This window comes from Monomorium pharaonis, chromosome 4 (assembly GCF_013373865.1).
Source record: "Monomorium pharaonis isolate MP-MQ-018 chromosome 4, ASM1337386v2, whole genome shotgun sequence".
Classification (NCBI taxonomy): domain Eukaryota; kingdom Metazoa; phylum Arthropoda; class Insecta; order Hymenoptera; family Formicidae; genus Monomorium; species Monomorium pharaonis.
In genome coordinates, this window is record NC_050470.1 from 26,587,000 (window position 1) to 26,605,870 (window position 18,871).

At 37.7% G+C, this 18,871-nt stretch overlaps 1 protein-coding gene and 1 long non-coding RNA gene across 11 annotated transcripts in view; one reads left to right on the forward strand and one right to left on the reverse strand.

Annotated features, from left to right (window-relative positions):
- The window catches only part of LOC105839835 (tensin-3), a 210,080-nt gene that overhangs the window by 139,325 nt on the left and 51,884 nt on the right, over window positions 1-18,871 (forward strand). For 8 of the 10 annotated variants that reach the window (XM_012686408.3, XM_028189478.2, XM_012686407.3 and 5 more), the window contains one exon: window positions 13,716-13,781. In XM_012686408.3, the coding sequence (XP_012541862.2) occupies window positions 13,716-13,781 (66 nt within the window). Of the gene's footprint in view, window positions 1-1,102; window positions 1,666-12,528; window positions 12,848-13,715; window positions 13,782-18,871 lie in introns of those variants that run through there. The other 2 variants (XM_012686413.3, XM_012686412.3) reach the window with 2 other exon arrangements.
- LOC118645116 lies at window positions 4,316-11,103 on the reverse strand. The gene is made up of 2 exons (XR_004962898.1): window positions 6,496-11,103; window positions 4,316-6,382 (listed from the first exon to the last, which is right to left on the reverse strand). It is a non-coding gene; the product is annotated as an uncharacterized LOC118645116 (long non-coding RNA).

Below are 18,871 nucleotides of genomic sequence, written 5' to 3' on the forward strand. Positions count from 1 at the left end.
CTGATGTATTTTCGTAAATTAAAGAAGAAGAGCCATTGATCAATTGCGTCCAATCAGAATACGATCGTGGATCAAGGACGACGATGACACGACGGGATCGAGAGAGCTCACGGATCGAGACAAATGATCCGTCTTCGCGAACCGGTTTAGACGGTAAAAGTGACGGAGCATCTCGGATCGAAACTATATCGATAATCGATCGAGATACAGCAGGGAATAATAATTTAAAGCCGCCGCCTGTAATCGTAAAATAAATCCGTTACGCGTTGCAGCTTGGTCGGAATAAGATTGATCGGTCCTCCGTTGCGCCATTGTTGAATGTAATGAAATTTAATTTAATCCACACTACTGCGAACAGCTTGTAACGAAACGGAGAGTCGATGCCGCGAATTTAACGAGAATGTGTAACAAGATTGACTACGATAACAAATTAATCAGTTCTTTACTTCGCAAATTTCACGTTAAATTATGTACTCAACGAACGTGGAAAAGAAACAAGTGTACGCTATTTACATAATTATTTTAAAACCCGCCTGTGTGTGTATGGCGAATACAACGCTAGTACAATACTTATTCTCTTAAAAATAACGATATTCTTTTTGCATGCTTTTTCTGCATGCTTGAAGGAAATTAAATTAGATACAACGTTTTACGTGAATATCGTACAATGTAGCCTGAGCGTTTCTTCAATTATCGTTTTTTACAAACATAAAATTTTTAAGTATAATTCAGATTTTGAGAAAACTGTCAGGAATGGTTTTGAGTTAAAAAATTTATAATTTTTATACGTTCGGGGATGACATGAAATAGCACTTAGCAAACTTTTTTTTTTTTATTTTTTTATTTAAATTTAATCTCGCCAGTCAGAGAGACACCTCGAAAGTTTCGCGTATTTTCGCGATGCAAATACGTGATACGCGACGCATTGTTGGAAGACACGAGCTGTCACAGCATTGACGGCGAATAACTGAAAAAGCCGGGAACTGTCAGATGAGGAGGACGCTGATGGAACACGCGGAGGAAGGCAAACGGCGAGGGACACGACGCGCGCGAACCAGCTCGGGGCATCACGCATGCGTGTTCCTTACGGCTAAGCGCTATCGCTGTCCATGCGTGCTCGGAAACGCGCGAGCTCACCATTCGTGCTCCGTCAGCTTTTGCCATCGAACGTACCGCGTCCTTCCAGCCTGGACAAAATTCCGAAATTTCTCTCTCGTGTGGAGAATTTCAAAATTCCTCATACCCATGTAGAATTAAGGAACAATTTATCAGTGATAACTGCACGCGTACGCCTCACCTCGATCAATCGATGAGTCGATCGAGTCCGAGAGTGCGAACTGAGAGGGTAAAATAAGGGAAAACTGGCAGTGACGTCGGTAGTGACGCGAATGATTCGGCGGTCGCGGGATGCGGGCGCGGCGCGCGCGAGGAACTTCCGGGGTACATGGTGAACTGTCGATGGATCGTCGGTGAAAAAGTGCGCGGTGAAATCGGTCAGATGTGGTGTTAAGTCACGGGGTCGTTGCGCTTAATACGGAGATACTCGGAGGCCGATATAGTTGTCTCTTTTTTTTTTCCGAGGGGGCTGACAGGCCAACCGACAACATGCTGTCGACGGTCCAGTGTCACGGCGGTGTACATCGGAATTATCACGTCGTTTACACGGTGAGTCTTCGAACGATCGAGATCGCCGCTCACCGCTCGCTCTCCGCCATCAAAGCGATTTATCTTAATCGCCAATGATCCTTTCGATGATAGGGAGATTTGATTTTTGTAATAATGCAATGGGAGACCATCGTAGATTTACATAATTCTACAATAAATTTGTGCTGTTTTCAAATTAACGATTACGTCACGTTGCATAATGATACGATAAAAGTCATATGTCTGTGCTTTCTGTTTGACAAATATCTTACACGTTTAATTTGTAAGAAAGTTTGTAACAACATTTTGATTTAATTATTAAACATGTTAATAATATATATTAATATGTATTGAGTATTTAATTAATTAAATACACAACATATATTATTCACACGTAATACATATATTAACACATTGATATGTAATACATATTTTAATACGTTGATCGAAGTTATTTATAAAATTTTTTGTAATAAACTTTATGTATACACGTGTACAGATATAACAAGCTAAATGATTGAATTGTTCGAGGCAATAAATATGCTTCTTATATTCAGACAGTTTGAAGAAGTAAAAAATGATAATTGTGAAAGTATTATGTTATAAAAATGGATGAGCAAATGAGGAATGTGGTATAATCCGCAATCGGAGTAGAATATTCGAGGAAATAATGTAACAGCGATGATGTAAGGTAATGGCGGCGGTGTGTTATTCCGAGAAGTTCGTACATCGCATAACACGTTTGAAATAAGAATCGTTTCGACGGAAATTTTATGGCACACTGCTGACTGCAGAGGATTCGCAAAATATTAAGAATACTATAAATTGCAATATCAAATTTTTTTATGAATTTTTTTTACCGCTATAATCGATAACTTCTTGCTCTTTTCGTAGAATAACTTGTTTTTCTTCTCGCAAAAATTTCCGTAAAGATTGAGGATGTAATTTACGAGCAAAAATATATGTAAATTTTTCTTTAATGATTTTTGATAGTTGTCAATACTACATTTCGATGCAATATTCGAATTATTGCATTGAAATGTATGGAAATCGCAACAATATGCGAGTAACAGTATACAATATGCGTCTCACTCTTTCCGTATCGGATTTTTGTGACAGACCTTTATGGAAATTGAAGTCGATTTTCCCTTGGCGGAAATTAGATGGGAAATACAGTAATAAAATATGAAAACTCCAATATTAAACATTGATAATATATATTTTGTGAAATCAGTAAAACAATACATATTGATGAAAAAATCATTTTCAATTCAATTCGGAATTTATTTCGAGTAAATTTTATTTTAACAAATTTGATTTAGTGACGTATTATCAAAATGACCAATGATAATTTTCGATTATTGAAGTAGCAAATCTTTCATTCAATTTTTATTACGAGAAACTTCTTCATATTTGCTGAAAGACTTGCGGTATAATGTTGAGACAGTTAAGTCGTATCTTAGGTACGAATCAATTTAATTTTGGAGAACGTGAGAACATGAATTCCTTCCTTATCTCCGCCGTAAGTCATAAAATAGCCTTGCTGATATCGTAAAGGAGTGGTCACAATGTAACATTCAGTAATCTTTAACAGGCTGGATCAATTCTCTTCAATTCCTTTTGAAATCCCGTTTATATTTGTCGGCAATGGATAAGTATCGAATACATATCACGACCTCACGGCGCCTTGCGTCATTCATCTATTCTCGTTCGACTTTATCGTTGGCACGAAGAACGCGTTCATTCTTGCGTTCATGCGGAATTTTAAGACGGCAATTTCATAGACTTGCGGAAAATATGTGGAATCTACCATCGCTTGAAGATCAAATAAAAGATTCGATATCCAGTTCGAATATAAGCGCTCCTTTCACTGTAATTCTAGAGGACAATTGCTTGATTTTTTTTTATTATCTTGAAAACGATAAAAACATCAAATGTCAATCCTATTATGTAATAAAAATATATTTTTAAACTACAATCCATTAGCAAAATATCCATATCCATATCACGGAAATGTATTATAAAAATATAGATTACAGATTTATTATAAATGGAGATTGATCAATCAAACTTCGCTAAAGAATTGATAGCCATTTTTCATGCATTAGTGCAAAAAGAAAAATGGGAAGAAAGCGAGCGCGAACCCGATAGCGTTCGTGATTTAAATAATGTCTGCAGTTCTTTTTAAATCATCTCTGGCAAATTGCAAACTAAAATATTGCGATCCATCAGCCAGTATTCGTCGATAGTGCAAACGTTCACGACATTGATTTATGAATCTCGTATCACTTTATTTCTACCGACCACAGATTTCTATCAACAACAACGCGTCGATCCTTTCCTTCTTTGTTTTCTTTTGTACCATCGTGTCATTGTCACGCGAGAATGTCGGGACGAAATCCGAGTTAGATTAAATGAATTGGCGACCATCTGGTATATTGCAGTATTATTCTATATGTATCAAAGCAGAAAGAAAAATGTTCATCGTGAAAAATGATAACAATATACAAAGAATCACAAGAATAACAGAAAGAAGTGAAAGAAAAGAGACAAACTATTATCGAAGAAAAATGATAGGATAACAAATATAAGCTTAATAAAGAACATGTAATATATATAAATCTATATAATTACTTTATTTTATATATATACATCTTTGATTTTTTATATATTTTTTTTTTTATGCTTTTTGATTTGTCATCCTTAACATTACGATATGAACAAATGCTTTCCAATCGCAGCTTAACGAATCATCGTTGATCTAGAACAGCTTAACGGAAGTGGTCAGGCTTGCAAGGTGCGTCAAATGATTTAAGTTTCCGCCTAACACGTGAAATAACATAGGCGAAGGCTTGGAAAGTGTCGGGGAAAGTTCACAGGACCCAGGACGGATTCGCGGCGGGCGGGGTATGCGAAGTCGTTAAAGTGTGCTGCCCGGAATTCTTCGGGATGCTCTTTGACCTATTTGATCCGCCATGGGAAAACGTGTAGTTTGTAACATAATACGTAGCTATTAACAATTCTATTTCGGACCCGTTATAGAAAGCATACGTGTGACCTGTAATATAATATGTATAACAATCCCAGCTGTTAACAGTTCCACTTTTGTTCTTAATTAACAATTAATCCGTTTCTATATAATCCCAATTTTATTTCAATGTGTTTTACATGAATGTCTTTTTAACATTAATATGCTTTTTGGACTCGATAATCCATCGCAGCTTTCAATTTTTCCAAATGAATCACTTCCTCGTATTTTCAGAGACGCAAGATTTAACATGTCATTACCACACAACATATTACAGTATGTCATTACGTCATTAATTATATTATACCATGTAACGAAAACTCGCATTTTCTTCCGTGAATATAGCTTATTATTGCATTGATCGATTGAGATGTAATCGTAAAAGAACAAGTAGCGCCGGCGACGAAGACAGGGACACGTCAAGTGTGCCGAACTGGTTTCTCGACGATGCACTTTGATTCGTCTGTTATGCACAGTAATTGGCTGTGACATTAGGCCCTTTACACGCCTCGCCGAACAAATGGAGGCAAATCGCGGACGACGTTCTTGCACGGAGTTCCCTTTCGTGTTGGGGCATCAATTAGTGACTCGACGACAAGTTTCTCGCTCACAAACAAACGTCCTCTCAATGGATACGGAAACCTTTCATGTTCCCGATTCCCAATGAAATAACGCGATATCGATGGCATTTTATTACGCTCGATCATATCACGCAATAAAATAATAGAAAATTCAAGTTTGTTTCTGTTTTAAATTGTAGGAATAGACTAAGAATTGGTTTTCATCACAAAATATTAATATTGTGTTTATATGCATGTATTTCTATCATGTTACTTTTATTTAATAATTAATTCAACAATGCTGATAAATGTATTAACTGCAATAACTTAATAATTCTAAAAATAATGTAAGATTTAATGAAGATAATATTGGTAGAATTTCATCTTACTAAGAATAATATTTACAGCCGTAAAAGTTCGACCACAAAGTCAATTGTAAGTCTTCATTATCGAACGTGAAAACCTCCGCTGGTAGTGCCAACGACCCGGTTTCTGGGCGGTCAGTGAGTTCCCTGAAAGAGCATGTGTCGTTAACACGGATGTTCTGGCCACACGCGAACGAAATGCGCGAATGTATCTTGTAAACAGCACGTGATTCAATTCTGCTATCGTTGCATCCATCAACGGAGCGTTCCTTGTACGCTATAAGAGTTTTGATACCGCGAGCGATCAAAATCCAGATCTTCACAGAAAGATTTGAAAATTTTTTGTGACTTGCTTCATCTTATCAAAATTGAAGTTTATATTTATTACATTTGCAAAATAAGATCTTAAAATTTTGCTTAAATATTATACTTATTAAATGAACTTTAATTTTTTTAATATGATATAATTTTTTGTTTTAGAAAATGAAATTTCTTTTGCGATTATATAATTATAAATCTGATAAAAAATTACAGAAAGTTTTTATACTTACGTTTTTATGGAAGGATTCCGACTAGAACGATTCAATTGCTTCTAATTTCAATCAAAACTTGAGTAATACTCGATAACGCGTGGGATCGTACATTGAGAAGACGTAAGTAGTTGGAGTCATTCCGTGTTCGTCCTTTTTCCTGCGGTCACACGCGACGCGAGCGATTTACCGCTTCGAAAGTAGGGGGTTTTCGATAGCTGGCGTGAATCCAAAACCCCGAATCGAGACTACGATCTAGAACGAGCGAACGGTAGCATGCAATCGAGGCTACGAAATTTCCGGTGATCGCATTTCTGCTACGATAGGGATGAACTCGTGAGAGAAAAGAAAGAAAAAGCCACACTTACGACAGTCACATTAGGTTTCATTTATTCGTGCTCACGAAAAAGAGGTAAATGGTCTTTTGTGAAATAACTAAAGGGAGATAATTACATTCCCATTTAATTATTCCTGTCAGCGTAATGTATTGAATTAAGCAAAGCGTCGAGCACGAACTTTATAAAGTTCGTATTAAGTGTAATTTAACGTGCACTCATTATCACAAATTATCCACGACGGAATTGGATCGAGATAAATATATTTCTTAGATGTATATCCGTTTTCGAATTAAAATAACTTCCGTCGCAAGAGGTTTATCTTCACCGATGGGCGAGAAATTATCTCTATTACCACTTCTAATGATTTTATTACGTGTAGAAAACAAATGGAGATCGAACGGGTTTGAAATTAAGACACACTATTAACAATCAGTAACATGGAAGGTCTGAACCGGCGCGCTCGCATGACCAGGTCGAAGGTTAACGATAAAACGGAACTAGAGATAAGCTACGGCTCCTTTCGACGCCGCTCTTTACGATAACTATCGTCCTCTACTTTATGTCGTATTTACGACGAAGCTGTATCATTGAAAAACTATTCAAGTCGCGAAAGAAATTACGACGGCGTAAAGGAAGAGGGAATACGACTTGTAAGAAGGAGGAAGGGGGGAGACGGACAATAAAATGATTGCCATCGGCGTTCTGTGTCGCGTGCGCGCATATTTATATCGATGATCGTAAAGGGCGTCACTTCCTGTGAGATCACTCGCGGATCTTACGGAAAGAGGCGGACGGGGAGAGAGGATGAACGCATATTTTCCCAGAGAACGACACCGGGTAAAAACCTGACTTTACGTAATCGTCAGCCATTAAGCCAACCACTATGCAACATGCACACGCATATGTATTTATGCGCGCGTACGTATGCACGCGTGTTCACGTCTTGTCTCGTCACGTCACGTTTTGCCACAAGGCTTCTCATATTCCGGAGTCGACACTAACGTCGCAAAGGTTGTCCCCTCTCGGTGCATTAGGTGCGCCGATATTGATGGACTGAAAATGGATCTTACGAAACGCTCCGTATATCTAACGTAAGAGATTTTGCAAAATATCATCGACGAAATTGCAGAATCCAAGTCATTTCACGTGATAGCACTTCCTACCACACCTCTAGCGATGACCTCGATTTTTCGACCTTTGGTTGAAGTATTATCATTCGGCGGATCAGGCACGCATTGGATATTTTGCTTACATTAAAATTCAGCACTGTATCCCGTGTTCGAGATGAGGTTTCCGAAGATGGCTTATCCGATGAAAATATGAACAGGAGATTTTAGCTACTTACTTCAACAACTTCCAGATTGCCAAGATCAGCTGAGTTAACTGAACCTCGAATCTTCTTAAAGTACAACGAAAAGTTAAAGAATAAATTTATTTTAAGATCATTAAAGAGTTAACAATAGATTGCGAAAGTTCAGAAAGGTAAATCTTTCGATCGTTGAGCCCTTAACGTTATATATTCACTTTTAGGAGACAGTGTTAGTTATTGTACTTGTAAATAAGCATCGAGTATCATTTGCATAGAACACGGGTGTAATGATTAGCGATCGAAATTTACATTCCGCACTTCCAATCGGCGTCTTGCCACACATCCGCTAACGTAACATGGCGTGACTATGAGCACCATTGTCATTTCTAGGTCTTTCTTCATTCCTACGTCACGATTCGTTCGCTCTGTAAGACCCGGAATTCGGGTCCTCCACAGCTGCGCTCCAATTGATCCCCGATGCAATTCTCAATCGTGACGCTCGATTACGAGACATAAGTCAATTAAGTATGGATTAGCCAATCCTTCGGATACTCTCGTTGATCCCCCTTTCCTAACGTAATTTCTCAGCGAGGGCATACTAATCTTTACATTCCAAGCTAAACGTACCGTTTAAGTCCTGTTTATTACGAATAATTATCTCGTTCCGTGGAACCCGCCGATATTTCCGTGGGATATTCCGCATAACATTGGTGCAAAGGTCTCGTGTTATCAATGGAATTTGCTTCTTTCTATATCGTTTTATTTTAATCTTCGATCAAATTGTCGTTATCAATCGTAATTAATCTAACGGAGATTAGTAATGTGTCAGACTTAATGTGCATGCTTAATCGCAGTAAATATTTTTAGTCTGGTGTTTTGATATTTTTAATTTGGGACACGTACAAGAGAAAAGTTTTCTGTAAAACATCGCAAATATCAATTGATAATGAAATTGTAAAGTAGTGGTATTAAAATTAAGTCGGTATCTTTTTACCAGAAAGTGATTTTAATTGCGAGTCAAATATACACCTTTAAATTAAATTTAAATTTAAATTATATATATAAATAAAATATGGACGAAGTATTAATATTGCAGAAATCCATCTCTTTACTCGATTTATTAAGCTTAATATGTGAGTCTTATAGCAAGTCACGTATGTTCCAATAAATTTGAAGATAAATTTGTTTAGATTATTATGAAAAATGATCGAAAATCCCTTCGTAATTATATTTAATCATTGGCTCTACCGTGCATGGTTGATTCCGTCGATTTTTCTGTTCTGACAAAACGCATCATTTCCGATCAAATTCATTGCGCGCATTAATTAGCGTTTTAGTTGGTAGAAACATATTTTAAGCGATTAAACCAATTAAAGTTCGATGGTCCGACGCTTATTACCATTCTATAATAATGACCCACGCAACATTACTCGCATGACACACGTAAATTGCAATGTTAAATCGTTTTAATCTGTAAACTGCAATATTTTAGTAGCGTTCACCAGCACTGCAATTTTACCCGCAGCATATTGCTTTTAGCGAAATCTAAAAATACTACGAATTATATCGTATCTCCATTAATTCACTATTCATGAATGTAAATTTAATCGAAGAGGCCTCTATCTGCCTTTTTTATAGCCGGAGCCACGCTAGTCGCATTTTTACGCGGTGGGATTTAGTAATCGTACAGTTTTCGCAATCCAGACGGAATCTGGACTTACAGACAGAGGCAACCGACGATATATTCCATCTGCGATCTCCCGCCAAGGACATCCTTGTGTTTATCCAGTTACCTACTCCTGATGAAACATGTTTCACCTACGAAGGCTTATAGGTCCTCTTTATGCGATTTATCTCGTCATAAAATGTCGCCGGTATTTCTTTCGCTTGGAAATTAACGTGTTACGTCAAGACGGGGACAAACTGCTACAAAGATTTTTAGGTGTTTTCTCAGAAGATCAAAGAAGTGAGCAGATATACGGCAATATTAAAACGGCACTGATGTATTACTTTTTTATGCAAATTATTGTGGAAACAAAATTTTAGCACGTTTTAACATCTTAATTTAGTGTAGTGTGTAAAATCGCTTTATTGTACGATTATTGAGTTCCTCTTTTGTTTGCACAATAAAGATGTTAGAAGCTTATATTTGCGCTTACATTTAAGCAATTCTCACAATATGTCTTAAAGTTTTGACGATGAAAGAAAAAATTAATATGTAACCTTGTATTTCTTTTAAAGCGATTTCCCTCAGAAATGCGTGTACACGTTATTACAATTTCACCGTAAAAGCTTGACCTAATTACATCGAAAGGGCGCGGCGTGTCAAATATACGCAAAGCCATTTCGCACGTGTCACAACGTGCTTTCGCGGAGCTATTTTATCCCGAAATGAAAATCTTGTTAGAAACACATTAAAAATTGTACCCGATGTCGCGACACGAATCTCATTCTCTACGATCTCTCTGTCGGGCGACAAATTAGCAAGTTCAAGCGCGTTACTCGCAAAATGTAGATGTATGTACAAAGTAAATGGCATCGGAGAAAATAGCTTGTATATCACTAGGTGGCCTAATTGTATTTCACGGGAGTGGCACACTCGACCCACTCGGCTGTACTTTTCCTTATCGGCGATGCGACCGCGCGGAGACGCACGCAGCAACCTAAAGTAAAACGTATCGATAACATCATATACGAGCCAGTAAAACTTTGCAAATAGATCGAAATACATTTAGTTTCTCGTTCCATTAAACGAGGAACAAAGTTTCTCAATAAAGGCCATTAAGGGGAAATCGATTTCTAATTGGATGATAAAAATTCTCAAAGTTCACCAACTTAATACTCGCTCTGTAAAAGAAATTTGCACCGAAGCGTTATTTTAATTGAGACGATGATGCTATCTGTTTATAGAACAGATCGCACAAACGAGATATTAATGAAACAGCACAGAATATAGGTAAGCACGCAGACTATGTTACATTGCGACAGATTACGTCGGCATTGCGGCGAAGGTTAATTTAGACGTTAAGATAAATTTTATAAGCCCGCATCATCAAAGTCCCATTCATCGGGAGACTGCGGCCGCTCGCTCGGCCAGGTTGAATATTTCGAGGGACCGTCTACCCCGAGTGAATTCCGCGCGGGGCAACGTGGCCTAATTATATTTCAAGGGAGTGGCGGTTCAGCCACTCAGAGGTGTCATCCCTGTATACCGGCTTGCGCCGGAAGTTCGCACGCTCGCGGAGAGGAACCGCGCGGCGCAGGATCGGGCCTGCGTGTAACACATCGCAACGCCGACTACGGTCGCCATGGTTACGTGTCAAGTTCTCTCACCCCGTGCCACCCCGCCGTGGACCATCCCGGTCTGCCGGGAGAGAGAGATGCAGGCTTTCAACCCTCTATATACCCGCAGCGCCGGGGCGGCTCCCGTGCGGCGCAGACGTTCATCCCGGTTGTCCCAGGTCGTGTGATACTGTAATACTAAAAGGACTCTCGTTTCTATCGTATCGGCGTAGTTTTCTCGATCGAATCGCGACGTCTCGAAGGAGAGACGCGAGGGGAGCGGTATCGAGCTGTGAGTGGTGGCTCGGTGAGAGAAACGCTCGACGAATCGAGCGTGACCACGAGAGGGTGCGTACCTTGAAACGCGAATGACCTTGAACGCACACCTGCAAGCCGGAGCCGCGGCAGGTGAAATTGATTGGCGCTCGGTAGGGTGGGTACGCGCGAGCTGATCATGCGGCGTGGTTACGTAGAACGCTTTGAAGGCTATCCGCTGTACGTTGTAACAAGTGTATTCGTTCGCGTGTCGAGCTGATAAGAGATTAAACTGTGAAATATTAAAGGATCGAGTTATTAAAGTGCGGCACGTTTGCATTATTATAATGAAACGAATGGCAGTGCGGTCAGAAAGTGCAAGCTAAAGCAATAGAGGTGAATAGAATTTATATTCTATGTTGTTAGAGATGATAATAAACTGATATATATAATATTAGAGCTATATGATATTTAAAATATATAACTGTTATATTTATTAATGTTACATGAGACAAAAACGTATAATTAGAAATCTATAAAAGCTCAATAGAATAGAATTGATTGCTGCATAAGCAGGACCTACAATAAACTGCTCACACACCATCGATATATATGTATATATATATATAGATGTGTTTAGTACAAAATACAGAAGTGCTCAGTATTAATAATAATACCTTCAATTTGATGCAATAAAGATCAAATATTTTGGCTGATGTGATCAAAAGAGATAAATTGCATTACATTTTTACGACACTTAATTCAGAAACGATGAATTCGATAATCCGCGCCCTATCAGAGGAAATCGTTTGACATGCGACGCAATTTTTTGTGAAGGAGGGAAAAAGGAGGAAGAAGAGGCGGTGCCCGGTGTAGTGAAATGAGTATGGTGCGTCCCACGTTGACACACGTGGCTCGGGACATCTGGAATTCAATATTACTAAAGCAATTAAGATTAGAAGTCACAAAAGCATGTGCGAAAAGCCTTCTGGAATAATAAATCAAACCAATCGCGCCAAGTCTTACACTTTAAATAAACATTGGCACTTCTAGAAGAATGAGAGATTTATAATTTTTCTGGTTCAAGATGTTTTATTGATATCGAGTAATAACTATATACCTACTTGAGGAAATCAGAAGATCACATAGAAGGAGGATCGAGGAAAGAAGAAGTTTCAAAGAACACGATGAAGTTATTCGAGAAACTTCTCATGATCGATGTGAAATATTATCTGCGTTGTTATTACTGTCGGAACGTTTGATCGAGCGTCGACGCCTAATGGGCGATACACGGGAAATTACAAATTACATAAAAACCACGGAGCACGATCTTGTGCATCGATGACGAGTTTGAACAGCAGCTCGTTATCGCGCGCTTTACTGCGAGCGAATTGCTGCCGTTGCGGAGACATGCGGCAGGATACGGTGAACAACAATCTTAACGAAGCCGAAACGCCACTGCGGGAAGAAACGGAGACGCTTCTTCATCGCATCGCTTTTACCGTCTGGCACACTGCTCTTCATTTAGAGAGCGAGGTGCGTGCGAATCTCACCTGCATGCCCGCGTGACGTGTACATCAATTAGCATAACATAATTATCCACTTCTTTGAAGTTGACTTCTGCTTAGCAAAGATTTGATAGAATGTTGATTTAAATATCCGTGCTATCCGACAAAAATTCTGTGGAGTTATTTATCATACAAATGTATTATTTCCATAAATATGAGATATTTTTTAAGCAGCGCTGTCAACAGGCGTATTTATAGAGATAGCTTTTTATTTCTCAAACTTTATAAGCTTTTGATTGTAAATTTTTTAAATATTAGATTGTTATTATATATATGTTGAAAATGCTTTTTTCAAGCTTTACCGATTTTTTCTCTTTTTTTTTTGTCACACAATTCTGCAGTATCGCATGTGCATTCTAGCGCAATCGTTTGATGTTTGATATTTAATAGGTTTTGGCAGGTTTCAATCGATGCCGACTGTGCAACCGTTTTTTTAGGAATATCGAACACAATACGCTACTGCAGCACCTGTCGTTGCATAATTTTTCTTGCAATAATGGAACCGACAATGGGAACAACTTACCGTATATCATTAATTTCGAAACAATGGACAATAATGTCACCTACTTCTCTTGGGACAACGCCCATGAAGAGAGTAATAGTATTTTCTACACCGAATAGAAAGTTAATAAAACGAACCTATTATCTGTTTATTCGATCAAATAACACTAGCACGGCATTTTTATATAAAATTTTCATAAAATTTTTTTATTAATGTTATATGAGAACGATATTTTTGTTACGAAATCTTAATTATGCGAAGATAGCACGTAATATATTCCTAAACATTATTCATAAAGACATGTTAATTAATTACTTGTCATTTTTGATTGCAGCACAATGGCGGCTACGAATCACAACCGAAAAATGTTAACAACGTCGCGAGAAGTAAACACCATCAAGTAAGTATTTACAATCGTGGCTGATCATTATTTAATGAATAGAAATTGCTAATTACTTATTAAGTAATAATTAATAAAGCTTACTATTGTTATAATACATATTCTATTTCTCTCACGAATTATTTAATATCAAAGAAATTAGTTAACAGCAACATCGGAAATTATAGTCGTCGCGAAAATATAATTATATTGTTTTAATAAAAATAGATGTAAAAACATAGAAAATGCATGATCTTATGACAAAAGAGATCTTCATGCAGACCAAAGGCTCTCTATCTTATTCGCGTTATTTATCGTCATCAATGAAAGCTCACAATTCATCGCCAACTCGTCTCTTTAAATATTTAATAATGATCGAAACGGTGATACACGCGAGCGACCGGTTCTCTACATGTCGGACATAAGTGCTTTTATTTATTCCGTAAGAAGGTACAGAGGCAAAGCTACATTTGCATTCGGAATGTACTTTTGCCTTCTCTCGTTGGATCTCTGCTTGTCCTGTCAGATAACATTTTGCTGTACAAATTGCACGAAATCATTCCCAACGACTTGCCATCGTTCGTCTGACCCGAGCCGTCAAGCTTTCAAAATGCAAAAACTGAACGTACACGTGTACGACCTTTCCAAAACGCTGAACTCGAAAGAATGTTTTCGACGCATTGAAATGGAAATGAAACACTTTAAGCTATCCCTTTTTTTTCACGCACCTGAAGCTCTACGTCGGCAGCTCGTTATCTGTGCCGCGACATTAAAATAGAATTATCGCTATGTATGCCTGACGATGGAAGGTTCCCTGCCGACCGTATCTTTTATTTCGCGGAATGTGGAATTCTGTAAAAAATAAGCGATACGAAAACTTAATTGCGCTGGCAATTTAATCTGGAAAATCGCATTAAATAGTGGGCTGGCTAAAATCCATGAAAGCCATAATTGCGCGAATCAAAATGAGACACACGTTACACAAACCGCCACTTACAACGTCAGCGGAATAACTTTCTATTAGCGCGTAGCAGAGAGGGAATACTAATGACCGACCAGTAATCAGCACGCTAATAACTCTCCTTCGCCGGATTTTATAACCAACCGATATTTCCCAAGTTTATTTACTATCCGCAAATCGATTCTGTAAATTAATTTATGTGACATTTATTTGGCATCAACGGTTTCTTTAAAAATCAGAAAGGTAATAGTGACATAATTTCTCATTTAACTTTGAGCACATGTCTGTCGGCCAATTAAGAATTTTGGAAAAAAGAATAACAAGAGTGTTTTTAAAATTCCGACGTCTCGCTGTCGGGCGGCATTTCCTGTGCGTAAATGACAGTGCCATTGAAAATTATGCGCTAAAACGGCAATAAGGCGGCGCATTATACGGCTGGTCGGTATCGGCCGATATACCGTCGCGATAACCCGTGCGTGTTGACGTCGGATGGATAATATATTCGCGAAACCCCGCACCTATTTGTGTGCGGACCACTGCTATTACCACGGAAATATATGCAGAAAGAGCGACAAGAGACAGCGATCAGTTGCTGTTATTTTCGAACATAATGTGTAGAAAGCTACGGACTTTTACAATAAATCTTATGTAATTATATGTTGTAAATTGTATATTAAAATAAAAAGTTATTTTGTTTCTATAGTAAAAGGTATTAATTAAGATATATTTTTATTAATCTAACGTGCATGTACAGGACCTTTTCTATATAATTATATATTTAAGAAAACTTTTGCTTATTATTAGTTATATTTTTACAATATGTAGCTGAAGTTAGCAGCCAAAGGCAGCAGCCAAACGCTGAGCGGCCAGAGCCGAACGTCATATAGACGTTTCTAGGAGGCACCATTCAATCAAACGTTAAAAATTCCGTGGTTATGAGATTTTTAAAGAACTTTGAAAAGTTTGCATAGGGTTTAGTCATTATAATACATAATCGATCATTTGCGACAAGACTTGTAATTTACCAATTGTGAAAAATTTTTTAAACTAATTTTTATCATTTTCCGCGCCTCACGCCTAAACGCAATATACGATTTCCTCCAAATTTGGCTAGGAATATCTTTCCGTAACGCTCAATTGACTGATCGATCATTCGCGAGAGGATATGCATTTTTGTAATTGTTATAAATATTTAAAAAATTAATTATTATCGTTTTTTGCGCCTCACGCCTAAACGCAATATACGTTTTCCTCCAAATTTGGATGGGAATATCTTTCCGTGACGCACAATCGACTGATTGATCATTCGCGAGAGGACATGCATTTTCCTAATTGTTATAAATATTTATTTAATTAACTTTTATCTTTTCATGCGCCTCACGCCTACACGCAAAATACGATTTCCTCCAAATTTGGCTGGGAATATCTTTTTGTACCGCCCAATGGACTGATTGATCATTCGCGAAAAACCATGCATTTTCCTAATTGTTATAAATAATTAAAAAATTAATTTTTATCGTTTTTTGCGACTCACGCCTAAATGCAATGAACGATTTCCTCCAAATTTGGCTGGGAATATCTTTCCGTACCGCCCAATGGACTGATCGATCATTCGCGAAAAACCATGCATTTTCCTAATTGTTATAAATAATTAAAGAATTAATTTTTATCGTTTTTTGCGACTCACGCCTAAATGCAATGAACGATTTCCTCCAAATTTGGCTGGGAATATCTTTCCGTACCGCCCAATGGACTGATCGATCATTCGTGAAAAACCATGCATTTTCCTAATTGTTATAAATAAGTAAAAAATTAATTTCTATTGTTTCTTGCGCCTCACGCCTAAACGCAGTGTACGATTTCCTCCAAATTTGGCTGGGAATATCTTTTCGTACCGCCCAATGGATTGATCGATTGTTCGCGAAAGGACATGCATTTTCCTAATTGTTATAAATAATTAAAAAATTAATTTCTTTTGTTTCTTGCGCCTCACGCCTAAACGCAGTGTACGATTTCCTCCAAATTTGGCTGGGAATATCTTTCCGTACCGCCCAATGGACTGATCGATTATTCGCGAAAAACCATGCATTTTCCTAATTGTTATAAATAATTAAAAAATTAATTTCTTTTGTTTCTTGCGCCTCACGCCTAAACGCAGTGTACGATTTCCTCCAAATTTGGCTGGGAATATCTTTCCGTACCGCCCAATGGACTGATCGATCATTCGCGAGAGGACATGCATTTTCCTAATTGTTATAAATAATTAAAGAATTAATTTTTATCGTTTTTTGCGACTCACGCCTAAATGCAATGAACGATTTCCTCCAAATTTGGCTGGGAATATCTTTCCGTACCGCCCAATGGACTGATCGATCATTCGCGAAAAACCATGCATTTTCCTAATTGTTATAAATAATTAAAGAATTAATTTTTATCGTTTTTTGCGACTCACGTCTAAATGCAATAAACGATTGCCTCCAAATTTGGGTGGGAATATCTTTCCATACCGCCCAATGGACTGATCGACCATTCGCGAAAAACCATGCATTTTCCTAATTGTTATAAATAATTAAAAAATTAATTTCTTTTGTTTCTTGCGCCTCACGCCTAAACGCAGTGTACGATTTCCTCCAAATTTGGCTGGGAATATCTTTCCGTACCGCCCAATGGACTGATCGATTATTCGCGAAAAACCATGCATTTTCCTAATTGTTATAAATAATTAAAAAATTAATTTCTTTTGTTTCTTGCGCCTCACGCCTAAACGCAGTGTACGATTTCCTCCAAATTTGGCTGGGAATATCTTTCCGTACCGCCCAATGGACTGATTGATCATTCGCAAAAGGACATGCATTTTCCTAATTGTTATAAATAATTAAAGAATTAATGTTTATCGTTTTTTGCGACTCACGTCTAAATGCAATGAACGATTGCCTCCAAATTTGGCTGGGAATATCTTTCCATACCGCCCAATGGACTGATCGATTATTCGCGAAAAACCATGCATTTTCCTAATTGTTATAAATAATTAAAAAATTAATTTCTTTTGTTTCTTGCGCCTCACGCCTAAACGCAGTGTACGATTTCCTCCAAATTTGGCTGGGAATATCTTTCCGTACCGCCCAATGGACTGATCGATTATTCGCGAAAAACCATGCATTTTCCTAATTGTTGTAAATAATTAAAAAATTAATTTCTTTTGTTTCTTGCGCCTCACGCCTAAACGCAGTGTACGATTTCCTCCAAATTTGGCTGGGAATATCTTTCCGTACCGCCCAATGGACTGATCGATCATTCGCAAAAGGACATGCATTTTCCTAATTGTTATAAATAATTAAAGAATTAATTTTTATCGTTTTTTGCGACTCACGTCTAAATGCAATGAACGATTGCCTCCAAATTTGGCTGGGAATATCTTTCCGTACCGCCCAATGGACTGATCGATCATTCGCGAAAAACCATGCATTTTCTTAATTGTTATAAATAATTAAAGAATTAATTTTTATCGTTTTTTGCGACTCACGCCTAAATGCAATGAACGATTTCCTCCAAATTTGGCTGGGAATATCTTTCCGTACCGCCCAATGGACTGATCGATCATTCGTGAAAAACCATGCATTTTCCTAATTGTTATAAATAATTAAAAAATTAATTTCTATTGTTTCTTGCGCCTCACGCCTAAACGCAGTGTACGATTTCCTCCAAATTTGGCTGGGAATATCTTTCCGTACCGCCCAATGGACTGATCGATTATTCGCGAAAAACCATGCATTTTCCTAATTGTTATAAATAATTAAAAAATTAATTTCTTTTGTTTCTTGCGCCTCACGCCTAAACGCAGTGTACGATTTCCTCCAAATTTGGCTGGGAATATCTTTTCGTACCGCCCAATGGATTGATCGATTGTTCGCGAAAGGACATGCATTTTCCTAATTGTTATAAATAATTAAAAAATTAATTTCTTTTGTTTCTTGCGCCTCACGCCTAAACGCAGTGTACGATTTCCTCCAAATTTGGCTGGGAATATCTTTCCGTACCGCCCAATGGACTGATCGATTATTCGCGAAAAACCATGCATTTTCCTAATTGTTATAAATAATTAAAAAATTAATTTCTTTTGTTTCTTGCGCCTCACGCCTAAACGCAGTGT